Genomic DNA, 19,250 nt, shown 5'->3' on the forward strand with positions numbered 1-19,250 from the left:
GTTACGCCTGCGCCCGTTAGTAAATCAGCGAAGTACCGAAATGATGTCACGCTGGTGAATTTTCGTCAGCGTTAGTCACTTCGCCCTTTAGTAAATTTGCCCCATAGACTGATTGATGATAGACAAATAGATAGATAGACACTAATTTACAAGATTTTAAAGGCTATGTAAAAAAAGGCACTAAGTTTGCCCAGCAATAAAATTAAGTAATCAATAGCTACCAATCAGCAGGTATAATTTACTGGTCGCCTGTTTAAAGCAAGCATTGTATTGGTTGGCTTACTGCTACTGTGCAAACATAGTGCCTTTTATTACATATTGGAGTTAATCAGTTGAAGCTGTGTCAGCAACATACATTATTACAGCTGTAAACATCCCAGACGACAATAGCACTGTGCTCTTACTTTAGCCAGCTGATTTCAGGATCTGGGAATCCATCTGCATCACAGCTCAAGACAACAGATTCAGCCATGTTTGCAGTAGCATTAACTCTTAACTGCCGAGCCTGAATTGTTGGAGGAACTATGGAGAAAAAGAGAGAAAGATACCTTAAAAAAGGTTATTTTTCCAACTATTTTCATTTCCACAACTTTTCCACTACTGTATTTAACATTTCCTAATATTACTTTTTTACCCTGACTGACACTGTAAAGTCACTAAAGTCTGTATAGTACATAAACAATTCATTCCAGAACATTCCAGAAGTTGTGATAGAATTTGTAAGGCCATGGTTTCTTAGTATTCAGTATCAGTATTGAGACTGGGTAATATACTGTATATTTTGATTTGAATTGTCTATATTTTCTACTGTTCTGGTCAATATCATTGATTATGTTACTTTATTAAAGGAGAAGGGAAGTAATTTTATAATTGGGGGTGCAAGTTATTGTATTTACTTACATGACACTCAAGGCCGGTGCTCCTATCAGCAGACAATTGCACCAGCCAGGGTTCTTCCAGTGAGCACCATTGAGCAATATTCTGCCTGCTTCTTCACTCTTCTTCAAACTTAAAGAAGAAGCAGGAAGAGCATCGATCCGTGGTACTCCCTGGAAGAACCTCAGGCTGGTGCAGTTTTCTGCTGATAGGAGCACCAGCCTGGTGTGTCAGGTAAGTAAATATAATCACTTGGGGTGCCTAACTTTTGGCACCCCCAAGTATAAAATTACTTTTCTTATCCTTTAAATATCTTTTTTTAAATATATACATCGGTTTTCTTTGGCACCTTTTTACAGTATCTCACCATTTACTATAACCTGGATGTCCTTATAGTTGATCTCTCCACGTGCCAGTATTCGCCCTTCGCAACGATAGGTTCCTTCATCTGTTTTCTTAATTCCCCTGATTTGGAGGTAATTGTTGGCCAAGACAACAAACCGTACTGTGGACAGAAAATAAAGTTGCAGCTAATAGATTGAAAAACAAGTGAAGCAGGAAAGGCAATCATTTTTTTCTGAGAAGGAAGGTCTGGTGTACAAGACATGGTAGTACACTTAGAAGTGTTTCAATTGCATGCATTTCAAGTAGTGCAGCAGCAAGCGGAAAATGGAAAGGGAGCCTGTTAATTACTTCTTGGTTAGGTACAGAGCTCCCGTGCACCCATGCAACAAAGGAGGAACAATGTTCAAATTGGCCAGATAAGTGCAAGTAAGAATCAACTGAAGCATGGACTATTGTAGGGAGGATATTATATAAACTAATAGTCAGTAGTAGTGGTTGTTCCAAATTGCAGTCCAGTGGGGGTATTCATAAAAAGTGCTTACAGTATGGCAAATTCACAATGCACATAACACATATTAAAATCCACACTGCTTTTGGCCCTCATCCTTACCATCTTTTTTGAAAATAACATCTTTGCCTTTATGTCGCCAAGTGATAATTGAAGGAATGGAGCTTGAGACATCACAAATAATGACTGCATCTTCTCCCTCTTTAAACTCCTGAGGGGTGGGTGCATTTTTAAAGGTCAATTTCTCTGAAAATTAAAAAAGAAAACATGAGGTTGTTGCATTCAATAAGGACACTTTTCATTACAATACAAACTCAGAGGAGCAGGCCAATTCCCCCCCCCCCCTGGTGTTCCCCACTACTTAATGGCAATCAGCGATGTGGCAATGTGCTCTGAGCTAAGCAGACTCTGAATAAAATGGCAATATAATGGCGTGTTACATAGTTGTGCTGGCTAAAGCCCAATAATTCAGTTTTCTTTTATTAAAGTCTGAATGCCAAAAATTCAAAAATAATTGAGGTTTTTTTATACTATAAAATCCAAATTTTTAGTGGAAAAAAACCCCTCAAATTTTGCGGAATTTATTAAACCCTGACGGTGATAAAAGTCCAAATAAAAACGTATTCCAACTCAGACCTGCTGAGTTCATGTAGAAGTAAATAGGAGAAGTCCTGAAGATATACTGATCAGAGCAGGGTTTCGTGCAATAATTTATCTTGAGTAAACATCATGGCATGCTGTGTCTTATTTTGTTTTATCTTTACTTTGCATTGAATATTGCACAGAAATAATATCAATTCAACCAAAGAAGAGTTCTGGCCATACTTACGATAAATCTTAAGATTGACAGTGCCTTCAGATTCTCCCTCTGCCTCGTTGGAAGCTACACATTTATAGATGCCAGCATCTTGGCTGCTGGCATTGTAGATGGTGAGTGTGGAAGTGTAGTCATCACTTCTCACTACAGAGATTTGCTGCTGGGTGACAAGCTTCTCACCAGTTGGGGAATACCAAGAAATGTCTGTGGCTTCTCCGCTTACTAATCAAAACAAAAGGGACAAAAATGATAAGAAACAAATAAAAAGACAATGATTTCTTTCTCTGAGGATCCCCAACAATACAGTCATATCAAAACATTTGGGAACCCCGCTCAGCCTGCATAATAATTTACTCAACTTTCAACAAAAAATATAACAGTGGTATGTCTTTCATTTCCCAGGAACATCTGAGTACTCGGATGTTTTCTAAACAAAGATCTTTAGTGAAGCAGTATTCAGTTGTATGAGATTAAATCAAATGTGAAAAACTGTCTGTGCAAAAATTTCGGTGCCCTTGTAATTTTGCTAATTTGAATACATGTAACTACTGCTCAATACTGATTACAGGCAACCCCAAATTGGTTGGATTAGCTTCTTAAGCCTTGAACTTTATAGGCAGGTCCAATCATGAGAAAAGGTACACTATTTAAGGTGGCCAATTGCAAGTTGTGCTTCTGTTTGACTCTCATCTGAAGAGTGTCAGCATGGGATCCTCAAAGCAACTATCAAAAGATATGAAAACAAAGATTGTTTAGTATAATGGTTTAGGGGAAGGCTGCAAAAAGCTATATCAGAGATTTAAACTGTCAGTTTCAACTGTAAGGAATGTAATCAGGAAATGAAAGGCCAAAGGCACAGTTGCTGTAAAACCCAGGTCTGGCAGGCCAAGAAAAATACAGGAGCGGCATATGCAGAGGACTTTGAGATCACCTCCAAAGACCTTGCTGCAGATGGTGTATATCATTCTACAATTCAGCTCAATTTGCACAAAGAACATCTGTATGGCAGGGTAATAAGAAAGAAGCCCTTTCAGCACTCACGCCACTACCAGAGTCACTTGTTTTATGCAAAAACTCATTAGGACAAGCCACAGTCATTTTGGAACAAAGTGCTTTGGACTGATGAGACAAAAAATTAGGTATTTGTTCATAACAAAAAGTGCTTTGCATGGCAGAAGAAGAACACCTCATTCCAAGAAAAACACCTGCTACCTACTGTCAAAATTGGTGGAGGTTCCATCATGCTGTGGGGCTGTGTGGTTTGTTCAGGGACTGGGGCCCTAGTTAAAGTCGAGGGTTGGATGAATTCAACCCAATATCAACAAATTCTTCAGGATAATGTTCAAGCATCAATCACAAAGTTGAAGTTACGCAGGGGTTGGATATTCCAACAAGACAATGACCCTAAACACACTTCAAAATTTACAAAGTCATTTCTGAAATGGCCGTCACAGTCCCCCGACTTGAATATCATCGAAAATCTTTGGGAGGATTTGAAGCAGGCTGTCCATGCTCGGCAGTCATCAAATTTAACTGAACTGGAGAGATTTTGTATGGATGAATGGTCAAAAATACCACCACCCAGAATACAGCCACTCGTCAAAGGCTATAGGAGGTGTCTAGAGGCTGTTAAATTTGCAAAAGGAGGATTAACTAAGTATTGATGTAATATCTCTGTTGGGGTTCCCAAATTTATGCACCTGTCTAATTTTGTTATGATGCACATTGTATATTTTCTGTTAATCCAATAAACGTTATGTCACTGCTGAAATACTACTGTTTCCATAAAGCATGTTATATATTAAAAGGAAGTTGCTACTTTAAAAGCTCAGCCAATGACAAACAAAACTCCAAAGCATTAAGAGGGGTTCCCAAACTTTTTCATATGACTGTATAGTTATAGTGAACCTCCACAAGAAACAAAAAGAAAAGATTCAGGATTGCTTAAATAAGCACAAAGCAACCTTGCCCTCATATGCAGTTTCAATAGAATATGTTTTTTCATTTAATATTTCAGGAACAAAAATTACTCATCCACAAAAAACACGTACAAAAAATTTAGAAAAAGTAAGCTTTTACCTTGACACAGGAAGAATTTGGACTCCCCAAGGCTTATTTCTCCTTGATCTGGAACAATGTTCACTTCCAAAGCCACTAAAGGGGGAAAAAAGGAAAGTCAAAACTGGATAGGTTCTCATTTTCATATTTTGGGGTATAGTAGAAAAGTGCATTTATGAATAGAATCTTGAATCGTAAATTGTACCCTGTAGCCTGAATAACAAATCTAACAAATTGGTACCAGCAACAAACTTGATTCTAAATGCTAACCTGAAATCCCAGGTTGATGCAATTTAGTTTTGCAGAGTGTACCATGTGCACATCTTTATTTGGTGTAAGGGATCATTGGGGAATACAGTTAAAATGGCGGAGAACACATGCCTCAATGATTTTGGCTTGACTTATGTGTTAAGATGCATTCTGCTTGCCTATAGAGTGCACATAATGCATACAATAAATATTTTTTTTTTATATATATTTTACCACTGCTGAAAAATGTTAATTTCCAGGCTTATCAAGCAATAAGCACTGTATTAGCTATAGTGGGTTTGCTTGTCATACTAAAAATATTGCTATTTTATTATTTGATATTTCTCAGAGATGTATATTTTTAACAAGTATCCATGTGTACTGATTATAATGTCATGCACCAGTTTACATGTAGCATCGAATTTCTCCTAAAGATCATAATGTGTGACTCATTACTACATGTATGTACTAATTACCACTATTTTGTATTTATGTATATCTTTATAAATATTTAGTGCTGTGCATATAAGTAGGGGGTAGGCACAGCATTATATATTTTTTCAAAACAATGAAAACTAAAATTGAAATACATAACTGTAAGAAATTCTATCTTTTTAAATAAATTGTGTAAGAATCTATGGTCAGCAAACACCACTCACCAAGGTGATATACAAGTATCTTTAATGGGTGAAAATGAGTTACAGAAGATACATACAAATCATTAGATGTTTAGCCAGTCAAATGCATCATTGAAAGCCTACCAAAATGTACCAAAATATATGTATAAATTAATAAGGTGTTTTTGTATTGTCACATTCCAAACTCAAGTTTGTCGAGTTTCCGTGCTATAACCAGCGTCAAACCCCCCAGAACCCCTAAAAACATCTTCAAATGGTTAAAGGGCCTCTGACATCAACCTTTAAATGAATTTCACAGGTTTTAGTTGGAGTATTTTCAGATTTGGATTTTTAGCTGCTTTGGGACATAATACATTTAGTTTTTTATAAAGTAGAGTTTTTTTTCACAAAAAATACTCGACCAGAGAAACTCGAGCTTTGGTAAGTAGACCCCCTTATGCCATGTATGACACAGTGGGAAGGAGTATCCTGTCTGAAGGCAGAATTATACGGATCAATTTGGGTTTAGAAAAAAAAAGTTGATTAAATAATGAATAATTTCTATGGCTCCTTGTACTGTTAATTTGTCTGGGTCCTCCCATGATGTTGAGAGGTTTATGTCTTACGAGGTAATTATTTGGCCACAGCTCAGCACTGTTTCATCACAGTCTGGGTAAGATGATGCTACTTATACAGGGGCACGAGAGATGAGCCAAAAACAAGGATATTCTTGAGCCAATAGCTGCAGAGAGGGACCAAGGTCCTAAAATGGGGACTGGTGAGAAGGGGAAGGCATAACATCCCCCCCCCCACACACACACACACACACATTTATAAGTGAGTCCAATGGACAGATACTTTATAGATATTCATTGTCAAAAATATAAATGGATTCATGGTCATATGGCTTAAAGGTATTGATAGTAAATATGATTTTATGCTGCTTTATACATGGCCTAAATGCATCCTCTGCTTTCAAATTTAAATGTACACCTTAGGGAAATACATGTCTTTGCTTCACAGCATAACAAATGACAGAAACAAAAATAGGCCAAGGTGCCTGTATTATAATAAGCAGCATAATGTTACATCACATACCATGTTTTTGCTGTATACACATAAAGCTGATCTCAGTTTGCCTAATCTATCCCCCCCCATTAAAAATCTGATATGAAAAATGATATGTAGGCACTACCATGACCAGCAATGGGGAGGATTTCTTTCTTTCCTCATCTTATTTCTAGCATTGATTAGAGAGAGACACACCAAACAGAAAATTAACTTAAAAGCTTCAAACGTATTTGTTCCTTGGGATCCTTTGACATTAATATTTGAAAACCTGTTGCATCCCTTCCCTGCTTTTTAATATAATGTGAATCAGTATCTGTCACATATTTTTCCAAAGTTGTACATTTATTATTTAAAAGAAAGAGACAACTTCTATTTGAACTGTACTAATACAAATGGGATTGTATGTTTAATAAAATACTTGACCTTAGCAAAGTCATTCCAAAAATAAAAATATTTAAAATAGGACAGTGGCATCAGTTCCCCAAGGACTTAACTGCAGGAATAACAATGGTGACAGGACCCTGACAGTGACTGTTCAATGTGTTCCTATTTTAATTTAAAACTGCCAGTAATGAAGCATCAATATCATTTAAACAGTTCTCTCAGGGCACCATATCTACTTCAAAAAAGACAACGTACATGTCCACTTCTGTTATCAGGTTTCCTTTTTTTTCAATGGTACGCTTTTACCTGCAATGTTGACTAATGGTAAGTAATGCTTAGTGGCAAACTGCATTCTTAGTTACATTTACAGAGAAAGAGGAAAAAAAACTACCCAAAATGCCTGCATTTCTTCTCAACACAGATTTTTTTTTAATTCTGCATATTTGTTTTGACAACCACAAGGGTTTCAATGTCAAATGTGAAATTTTTTTGCAAATGAAAGTGCCGATCACCAGGAATGGCAGTTCTGCCACTGGTGGCTGCTGAAGGCTGGGGGCATGTGGGGAATGCCAGGAGTGTTACAGGACAGGGTGCCAGACACAAATGGCGACTACTAAGCATTAAAAGGCATAGCAGAATGGCTTCCTACTAAAAGTGACATGGTTCAGTGAAGAAGCAGAGGACGCTCAGGGGTTTATTCATTAAAGTCTGAATGCCAAAAACTAGTTTTTTTAACTATAAAATCCGAATTCTTAGTGGAAAAAAACTCAGTCTTTGTGATTTATTATACCCCAAGGATGGAAAAAGTTTGAACCCGAAAGTTTGGCATCTCAGACCTATTGAGGTTCTATATAAGTCAATGGGAGAGGTCCCTTTCCTATTTGGAAATTTCTGTCGTCTGCACTGGAATTAGCCTGAAAATCAGACTATTTCGGAATTTTCGGGCAAAAAGCATGAAAAAATCGAGCAATCTGGGAAAAATCTCCAAAAAAAATCGTACGATTTGGATTTTCGCACGATTTTTTCCTGTTTGTCCCGATCCGATTAAATGCTTTTTTAATAATAAAGGACCAAGTTTGGTCAGACTTTTTTCATTTAAATATGGGCCAGATAAAAAACAAGGAAAAACAGTTCAGTGTAAAAATAAAACTGGATTAATAGATAGCCTTTGCAAAATAAAAAAAATATTTCTAATATAGTTAGTTAGCCAAAAATGTAATCTATAATGGCTGGAGTGACTGGATGTCTAACATAACATAACAGAACTTCTTGCTTTTCAGCTCTCTAACTCTGAGTTAGTCAGCGACTTTGAGGGGGGCCACATGGGACATAACTGTTCAGTGAGTTTGTAATTGATCCTCAGCATTCAGCTCAGATTCAAAAGCAAACAGTTATGACACATGTGACCCCCCTCAAGTCACTTATTGGTTACTGCCTGGTAACCAAGAGGGCTGCATAGCAGAACGTAATGTTTTGGACTTTATGTTAGACATTCAGTTACTCCAGCCTTTTCCAGGATAACTAACTATATTAGAAACATTTTTTTATTTTGCACAGCCTATCCTAGTTTTTATTTTTACACTGAACTGTTCCTTTAAATAAGAATATTTGTTGGTGTTGAACTGGTTATAGCAAATCTGCTGATTTCTTTTCTCATTTTTTCTTTGCTTACATTTTCTATGTTGGCCACTGGAGTGCAGTATTATTATGGCAATGTCTTATTTTATTAAATAAAATACTACTGATCCTTCAAAGCTACACAGTGATGTAGCCTCATTATTGATTTGCGCAGAACCGCCAGAATCTGTATGCTGGTGATAACGCTTCCCTTTAACATACGCATTTTCTGCATTATTTTCAGAAGTGTAACTCTATAAATAAACTGCTAGAAAACGAGGCAAATGTATTAAACAAAGGGATGACCTTTTATCATCACCATACAGTAAATATGCTTGTAACTTGTCACAATTACTACATTAGTGTGTGCTGAAACGATATCAGCATTTCCCAATACCACATGCCTGCCATGAATTCAGACATGCCCATTAACGCAGATTTTTCACGAGTAGACCTATTTTCCACCATCTTTCACCAAGTTACAATAACAGTTCTGTCTCCAGCTCTCTGTACCTTGCACACAAGTCGGCCAGGGGGTGATCAATAAAAGGGTGTTTAAAGGAAAAGGACTTTTTTTGCGTTATGGAATGAAAACCAGCTTTAACCAGCCCGAAACCCTCAGACATCATGAAGGCAAAACACATCTACCAATTGTAAAAGGGACACCTGCCATTGACGACTTTGACAGGTTTTGGCTGGAGTGTTGTCGGATTCAGATTTTTAGCAGCTTTGGAGAATATTAAATCTCAAATAATTTGAACTTTTTCTTCCCTGTTAAAAATCAAGTTTTCCCATTAAAAATCTAGAAAAAAAATAAATTGAGGCTTAATAAATAACCACCTAATGTCAAAAGCTGTAAATATGTTCAAAAGGGCATGAGTATTTTTTACATCAGTGCAATTCCCACAAGATCTACATAAATATTAAACAATCATTCAATCTATGGCTGACGTATAAAATATGAACAAGGAAAACTTGACCTATCCAGACACAATAGATGCTTACTATTTCCAGATGGATTTGACAATTTTAGAGGAAGAAAGGTGCTCCTCGGGCTATCAAACTTTCCTTGCTAAGCTGCTTTCTCATCCTGGAAAACATTATCTATCATGTGCTATTAATTGTGTATTCATATTTTTTTAAAATAAATATTAATTATATGAAATAACAATTTCAGTGTAACTTCTGAAGGTACATGAACATATTTGGAGGCTATATGTTGTTTTTGGCACAGTTAAAAGTAACTTCCATTTCCTTTCTTAGTTGTGCCAAATCCAGTCAATATGATGAACTAATTCCCTATACAACCCCCACTGTGTTATAATTCAAATAATATCTACAAATTTAGACTACTGATGAGCATCCTTGGCCATTACCCAAGACTTAGTGATGACAGTAAAATGATGTCCTCATACTGAAAAAATAATAATAAAAGAGAGAGAGAGAGAGAATTACTCATCATATACACAAATACCACAGCACTCAATAAGATATGGAACACAACATTGACTGGCATTACCTAATGCATTTTGATTAGGTGCCTAATAAGTCAATATAATTTACAGAAGATGCCTTTTAAGGGATACTAACACTGACATTTTAGAGCTCTTATGAGGTGGAGCAGCCATGCGGGGAAAGTTGCCATGGAAATTATTTTCAAATGTTGTGAAGTCTGTCTTTTCTAGAGCCTGTATTGCAAATAAAATGATAAATGATAAATTGTAGCATCTGCCATTCAAATAATATATTGCAGAGTTATTGAATGCTATTAAAAATGAGCCAAAAAAAAGGAAATTTACTTAATTTGATTTCTTAGAAAGAATTCATTGAGCAGTTTTTGTTCATGCTGAGTTTTGGCATTTGGTGTGGATATATGCCCACTTCTTCAGTGTGACTAGTTGGCACATATTGCCTTCTTTTTCAGACTGTTAAAGTCAAAGTTTTTGGGAAAATGCTTGGTTTCTAGTACTTTATTAGAATTTTTTACTCTCTGACATCATAATATAATAAATTTCAATGTATATTTAAAACTGTTATGTATTACATATATATATATATATATATATATATATATATATATATATATATATATATATATATATATATATATATATATGCTTGTGCATTTACAACACATCTTTAGTAGTCCTATTCTTTTCTGCCAGGGTTTCTTGAATTTTATGCTTAAATCATACATCTATGCCCCACTTAAAACCCTTTCCATGAAGCCCTAGCATATATGGAATAATATTTGGCACCTGGTCCATATTTATGCTTTCCTCTTTAAGTGAAATTGATGAGGTAATAATTTTTTGTATTGTTTCTTCTACTTGAAGCAGTGGGTAATTAAAGGGCTCCCTGTGGTGTTTTGTACGCTTTGCAGGCCAGACATCAAGCTGTGCCCAATTGAGCACAACTTTTGGTAGCTTGCCTGCAATTTTTAAAGAGGAAGAGCTCTACAGAGGCTTTGCACACTGCACGTTCTTTAATGAATCAGCTACCTAGAATCTTAGAGAGAAAGATTCTAATGAGACACACATGAACTAAACTATGCATATCCCCCATAATGCTAAAACCAATCCTGTTGCCAGAGCAGCCATTTATTTTCCAAGTATGAGCCTAGGTTTAAACTCATCCATAGTATTGTAATTATTGCAAAAGTGCCAGCTCTAATACTAGATTAGGCTATTTTGGAATATTACATTTATTTTTAGGTTTGGAGCAGCAGCATATATTGCAGTCCCTTATGCCTATGATTAAAATGAGAAACACCACTTCACCATAGTAAAAAATCTATAACACATCTATAGGTGCACAAATCCTGCAACTTTTCCTGCTACTGAGAAGCTTAGGATGCTAACGGGTTAAGCAGTATAATTATGGCAGAGAAGCAAGAACAGCTGCATAAAATATTCAGTTCCAATACTTCCCTCATAACTGGTTCTGCTTAACTTGGAATGATTAATCAATTATTTACTTAGGGTAGACCATTTTTCTGTCATATAAATTATATTTAATACCAATCCATTATTCTCCATTATGCAAGTGCAGTTAGACCTTCCTGATTTGCTAATGTTAAGCTCAGGCATTAATATAAATATATATTGGTTAAAGCACCTCAGATATACTAAGACTTATAGCAAATTAAGTGATGAGTAGTAACTTACTCTGTCAAACACTTTTAACATATATATATATATATATATATATATATATATATATATATATATATATATATATATATATATATATATATATATATATATATATATATATATATATTTCAGCTTGGTTAGTTAAGTAACCTGCAAGCCACGGGGATGCAATATTAATAATGCATATATTTATATACACCGCTAATACTGAATATGTATAACTAAAGAAACATCATTTGCTATATATTTACCTAGCAAGGGGGTTAATCTTTAGCAAGGTTTTATGAGAATGTATAACATTTAATAAATATATGTTTACGAACATGCTGATGCAAGTAGTTACTTATTATTCTTGCCTGTGGGCACTGTTTCTTCTAATCTGTGCTCTTTGGGTACACAACTTAAGACAACAAATTGTGGGAAGTAGTGATGGCTGAATCTGACCTGTTTCACTTCAGCGAAAGTTCACACAGGTGAAAATTGGCCAAAATGCATTGAAGTCTATGGGTGACATTTTTTTTTTGATGCACGACAAAGCCACCCATTAAAGTCTATAGGTGTCATTTTCAACGTGAAACTTTCGCTCAAACACTAGTGGGAAGCACAAATACATTTTCATGTACAGGTAGGCACATTATTTAGAATTTTCAATGACACCCAGTCTTCTGAGCATAATGTTTTTTTTTTTAAAAAAAGCCAAAACATAAGATGAAATGGGGGTCTGTGTCCTGCAACTTGCATGCTGTTCCAAAATGTAAGCCAATGTGTGTCCATATTGGAGCCTTATGGTGGACTCTATGAGGCATTCTGGGGGGGGAAGCATCTGCAGAAAACATGGAGCTTTGCATCTGGCTTTTGCACATCCGGTCAGTAATAAACTATTCGAAATGCTGAAAGTTATGCCTTTGCGAGAACAAATTTTCCTTTGCGCGAATTTAATATGGCTTTTACGAACCCGGACACTGTTTAGCGACCACTTCCGACAGTGGAAGACCATTTGCGAATTTTATAGTTTGCAACAATGCACAGTAAATGTAATAAAACTTCTTACTGATAAAGTCGTTGTTTGCTCCAAAAGATTACGACACCTTCAAGCACTTCTTAAGAATGCGCAATTAAAATTTTCAATGCGCAAATAAAATTCACAATGCAATAACAGTTTAAGGAACAATATTATATTGTGAGATGTGGATTTTTATTCTTATTGGTGCAAATTGTTTTGCTCTTTGCGACTTTTATTACATTCCCCGTAAAAGTCTAAACATTAAATAAACACAATAGACTGGGTTTGCTTCCAATAAATACTAATTATATCTAAGTTTGGAAGTATAAGGTACTGTTTTGTTATTACAGAGAAAAAGGAAATACATTTTTAAAATTGGATTCTATGGGAGTTGGCCTTCACATAATTCGGAGTTTTCTGAACAACAGGTCCCCAGATAACGGATCCCATACCTGTATTAACAATATACATGTGAAATGCAATGTAAACTTTAGGACACCTTTGGCCTATTATTGCAAAAGCAGATGACGATCTCCAAGACTAAACACAAAACATGCATTACAATACACTGCTGCTTTATAGAAACCATTTTAATGAATGCAGTTTGCTGATTATTAAGGAGGAATAAGGGTAATGTATATCTTGACTATTTCACAATATAACATCAAAGGCTACAGGTACAGTTTACAGATTATAAACAATTAAATGTTATTCTTCCTTGTTCACCTTGTTCAGCACTGTATACCACTTATTGTATTGTGGGGCACAACGTTGTATAAATGCATAAGAATTCAGTGTACTTAGTAATAGCATGATGCAATTTCTGCAAGAATATCTAAAAAACAAGTCAAGTCCTTGATAATGAACACCCACATCAAACCTCTATGATAACGCATTGGTTTCGCTGCAAACACTGCATCTGAAAGCAACAAAACTCTCCATGGGGGAAAAGTGTACCAATTTGGACTCACTAACTCCTGACTTAAAGGTCAGTTTGATTTCAAACCACTTGTTTTGTTCTGAAGACTTGCCATATAAGAAAACTAAGGATAGTTAATGATGCCCAGAGCTCTTACTTTATATCCAAGGCTCACTGTAGAACAATGTGAAAAAATTATTTGCTAGATCTGTACTGTCAGTTCATTTCCTAAATGTGTTTATAATGCTCTTTGCAAATCTCGTTTCTTAACCGCAGGGAGGAGGACAGATGCCTGCACCCCATAACATTAATGTGTTTATTTATATGATAGCTTGGCTGATCTTATGGTTTGTATACTTATCCACATTCCTACTCTCTGTTCTAACCTTTCCTATAATTATGAGCTGCCTGATTATTGCCTGCGGCTTTCAGAATACAGAACAGATGTAATTAGAGAACTCTAACTGTAGAACATCATCACATGGTAGATGTAAGAAGCAGACATCTTCCATATCCAATAGTGTAGACATAACAAGGGCACACATAAAAATACTTCAGAGGGGAAATGAAAGTCTTTATGTCATTAAAAGAGCATTTTTAATTAGGAGTTTGGGAAGGGTATTAGACCAAGATTATATTAAAGCCTGCTATGGTACTGTATACTACACCTCATTTTGAGAGGACCTGTGATTTTAAAAAATGAAGAATCACATGCATATTAAAACACAATTAACTACGATTAACTATAATGTATCATCCCAGAATGGTCAAATATTTTAGCCAACATGGCTATAAGTGTGCCATTTTGTTCTGTGAAATTTTAAGTAAAAGGTTGAGAAGGTTTTCCACAAAATAAGACATTAATCCACTTTTATTTGTAAGCCTTGAAACTGTTAAGCCACTTCTCCAATCAAAGGAGAAAGAGGTATGTGTAAAACTATACACAATGATTTTCACTTATTTGTATACATTAAAACCTGTTATGACATCCATACATGGAAATGGTGACCTAAATATAAATAACCTTGATGTGGGTGTAGGATTATTTTGCCTAGAGCATCAACTATTTTAATTAAATCTATTTATATGTGTACAGCTGTCAAGTGCAATAAAAAAGTGCAACATTTAACATTGCATCAGCATAGCATGCAATTTAGGCATGAAAGAAACAAGTTATGCTTAAAGTGATACTGACACTAAAAACTACTTTTTAAAATATGAATGGACATTAAAAGTTACCTATAGGTCATGTTGATAATTTATGTTGAGAGGTTTGTTTTTGTAAGTAATTGTTATTTTAAGTTCCTAAACCTGACTGTTTTGCCAACCTGACTGTCCCATCTCAGACTGTCAGTTAAAGTTTCTAAAGGTGGCCATACATGGAGAGATCCGCTCGTTTGACGATGTCGCCAAACGAACGGATCTCCCTCCAATATGCCCACCTTGAGGTGGGCAATATGGGGCTGATCCGATCGTGGGCCCTAGGGCCCAACGATCGGATCCTAACGATGCCCAAATGGGCGGTCGGATTGCGGGACCGCATCAACGAATAGATGCGGCCGTGATCCGATGGGATTTTCTGTCCCATCCGATCGAGATCTGGCCGACTTTCGGCCAGATCTCGATCGGTGAAGCCCGTCGGGGGGCCCCATACACAGGCCAATAAGCTGCCAACACGGTCTGTCGGCAGCTTTTATCGGCCCGTGTATGGCCACCTTAATGCTAACGGACTCCTGCTGTACAAATATGGCAGCCCCCTCATACAGGAACATAGGCCATCAGACAGGTAATGTAAACGCATTGTGCAAATACTTTATGGCAAAGTTATAAGTTGCTTTTAAAGGCAATATTATCATAGATTTAAAAAAGTTTAATTTCTGGTGTCATTATCTCTTTAAGAGCAAGTGAACAAGCGATGTCCAATGTATTGGGCATGGAAAAAGTAGCCATGGCACCATAGATTGCGAAAAATGGCCACTGAATTCAATAAATTTTGCAATTTTTTCATGAAAGGGCAATGGGACAGATTAAAAATGTAATTAAAAACAAACTCTTTGTTATTATGAAAACTACAATGCAGTCTGTTTATAAATAAGGTATACAGTTTTTTCCCCTTTTTATTCATAAAATTAAAATAAAACTATAACCCGGAAATGAACAGATAGTGAATGAAGAGATAGTTTATATCAAATTAATTGGCATATAAAAGAATCTTACCAAACTGGTATATTATTATGAAAATGATTTATTTACATTAAGGAAAATGAGGTTCAATGTTGATAAATTCAAGGTTATGCACTTTGGCAAAAATAATATAAATGCAAGTTATACACTAAATGGCAGTGTGTTGGGAGTTTCCTTAAATGAGAAGGATCTAGGGTTTTTTTGTAGATAACAAGTTGCCTAATTCTGGGCAGTGTCATTCTGTGGCTACTATAGCAAATAAAGTTCTGTCTTGCATAAAAAAGGGCATTAACTCAAGGGATGAAAACATAATTATGCCGCTTTATAGGTCCCTGGTAAGGCCTCATCTGGAGTATGCAGTGCAGTTTTGGACTCCAGTCCTTAAGAGGGATATAAATGAGCTGGAGAGAGTGCAGAGACTAAGTGCAACTAAACTGTTTAGGGTGATGGAAGAATTAAGATTCTAAAGATTTACTTACAACATTTGTTTAGCGGACGGGAAGAGCCCGGTGTTCAGATTGAAGAGTGGGGTCCGGGGCATGTGCACCCGGACCAACTGTTGTTCACGGTGAGCGGGGCTAAGTCTGCATTAAGCTTTCAATATTTGAATCGAAACCCGCACCTTTGTCGTGTTTATGACAATTAAGTAAACACACAGAGCCGGATTTGTCTTTTGTATATAATTATGGTCTTAAAAACTAGGAAACCGGCCCATTGTGTAATTTACCATATCTGAACATAAATTGTATAAGTATTTGCACGCAAGCTATCCCTGCACAATTGGTAACAATATGTCTGAATCATATAGTAACCGGGTGGCTGAACGCCGCAAGAGAGCGGAATCAGTGTTTAACAATGATTACACCAATCCCTCCCAGGAAACGGATGCTAATTCTTTTTGGAAATTGGAAAAACTAATGATTAAAGAACTTAAAATCTGGTGGGACATGATGTCTTTAGAAAAATATATATCGAAAGAAATGATCCCCAGGGGGTTACGGATTAAAAAGTTCCCAGCATATGAAATTAAAGATGAAATGTTTATAAAAAAATGGAATGACACTTTAACATGTTGCTCGCTGAAACTAATGCAGCTGCTGGTGGAACATAATCAGGAGACGCTAGATAAATTAAACACGGATATTCAGGAGGCCCAAGAACGCTTCAAAACACCTGTAGCAGGCATTAGTGGGGAACATAATAAATTTGAAAAATGGGAGCATGATATTAGAACTAAGTTAGCGGACATAGAAACCAAAATTGTTCTAGCTAAAACATCCAAATTCAACCGTGATAGCGGTGATTATGAGGAAGGCAGAGTATATGTTAAATATATTAAACCGCTACACAGGAAACGAGTTAAATCTATATTGAAGCCATTTGAATGGAATGATAAAAAACGTGTAAGCTTCTCAAATGACGATACCGAATATACTGATACAAGCTTCGATCAGTCGGCTGTTTCCTCGTTGTCTTCTTCTTCCCTTCGCAGTACACAGGAGCAAAGGAACCAAAGAGCTATGGATGTCTTCTCTGGGGGAAGACAAAGTACTCCGAAAAATGGGGAGAGATCGAATAGCGGATACAAGTCAAAAAACGGGGAGAAAAACCACGGGGAACAGGGACTGCAAAATCCGGGTTACAAGCGACAGGACAAGGAGCGACGAGGAGAGGAAACAGAGGAAAGAAGACTGGACGATCGGAAGTACACACTGAGGGATCGTATGGACAAAAAGCGGGCTGTAATGTATTAAATTTATCGGACATTACTTTGACAAATGCACAAATATCACTCTTGGAGAAGGGTTTATCATTTAGCCCCACATGTGACTTTGATGTTCTAGATACATTGTTGGATGTTAGTAAATTCGTAAGGAAATTGGTATTACGTAAACATTTTTTACAATTGGAATTAAACACAGAGAATATGGGAGGACACATAGAGGGTAATGATCACAGTGAGAACTCCGCACACACGAGGGTGGATATCACGACAGGGGAATTTTCGGTTGATTATGATAAGTCACCGCTACTGTTTGAACAACGCGCTGCCCACAACCTTGAGGCCTTGATGCGGGAAAGCGGTGAATTACCATATAACCCAGTGGGAACGAACACACAGGTGATTAATAGAAAAATGGGGAGGAAATCTGAATTCTATCCTGTAAATAGTCGGGGAAATTTAGTTGATATCTTTCAGGATGTGATAGAAAAGGAATTAATTGATTTAAGCACAAATAGCAAAAGACAACAGTCTAAGTCAGGGAATCTCACGATTGAACAGAAGAGGGCACTCAATGAATTAAGTACTAACAAAACAATCACTATTAAGCAGGCTGATAAAGGGGGACTTACTGTGGTTATGAATACTATTGACTATGAAAAGGAAGCAATGAGGCAGTTAAGTGATACTGATACATATCAACTATTAAGTTTTAATCCAGTCTTCAATTTTAAAAAAGAACTGGTGAGAATTGCAAACTATGGAAAACAACTGGGCCTGGTTACGGATGGAACATGGGATACTGTGGTACCTAAGACACCGCAGACTCCCATCTTCTATCATCTACCTAAGGTACACAAAGGTATACTTCCACCAAAGGGCAGGCCCATTATATCTGGAGTCTCGTCGCTTAATGAAGGTCTGTCTGAGTTGCTAGATCTGTTGCTCCAGCCTCTGGTGAAACGGCTGCATTCCTATCTTAAGGATACAAAAGATGTACTTACACTATTGGAAAATTTGGAATGGGATCACTCCTATGGCTGGGGCACAGCGGATGTTACGTCCCTATACTCCAGCATCCCCCATGAAAAGGGTATGATAGCAATAGAATACCATCTTAACAGATATAGCAGCTACTCGGAGGATATTAAACATTTTATCCTGGAGGCCTTATGGTACCTTCTTACACATAATTTTTTCATGTTTGGGGGTGTGTTTTACCTCCAGAGACGTGGGACGGCCATGTGGGCACGCTTCGCACCAACCTATGCTAATTTATACATGGGTTGGTGGGAGGAGACCCACGTCCTTGGAGGGGACCACCCACTCCTCCAGCATGTTGTCACTTACCGTCGTTATATTGACGACCTTCTGTTTGTATGGGCAGAAGGCGGAGCCCTTTTTGGGGAGTTCATCAACAGCTTAAACGATGAGACTTTGAATTTACAATTTACCTACAATTACAATAAGAAGGAGATTGCCTTTCTAGATCTTTTGATCAGTGAGGAAAATGGTGGGATTCTGACAACAGTTTATGTTAAGCCTTTTGCAGGGAACTCCCTTTTGAGGGCAGACTCCTGTCATCCACGACATTTCAATGATGGTATACCTAGGGGACAGTTCCTGCGATTACGCAGAAACTGTAGTACAGTGGAGAAGTACATTGAGGAGTCTTGCCTACTAAGGGATAAGTTTCTATGCAAAGGATACAAATTTGAAAATTT

General features: G+C 36.8%; 1 protein-coding gene across 15 annotated transcripts in view; it reads right to left on the minus strand.

Annotated features, from left to right (window-relative positions):
* The window catches only part of ncam1.S (neural cell adhesion molecule 1 S homeolog), a 146,044-nt gene that overhangs the window by 61,918 nt on the left and 64,876 nt on the right, over positions 1-19,250 (minus strand). For all 15 annotated transcript variants that reach the window (XM_041570415.1, XM_018226844.2, XM_018226846.2 and 12 more), the window contains 5 exon segments: positions 4,626-4,700; positions 2,559-2,768; positions 1,832-1,975; positions 1,244-1,381; positions 405-522 (listed from right to left, as the gene is read on the minus strand). In XM_041570415.1, coding sequence (XP_041426349.1) covers positions 405-522; positions 1,244-1,381; positions 1,832-1,975; positions 2,559-2,768; positions 4,626-4,700 — 685 coding nt within the window.

The sequence above is a fragment of the Xenopus laevis genome, chromosome 7S, assembly GCF_017654675.1.
Source record: "Xenopus laevis strain J_2021 chromosome 7S, Xenopus_laevis_v10.1, whole genome shotgun sequence".
Classification (NCBI taxonomy): Eukaryota; Metazoa; Chordata; class Amphibia; order Anura; family Pipidae; genus Xenopus; species Xenopus laevis.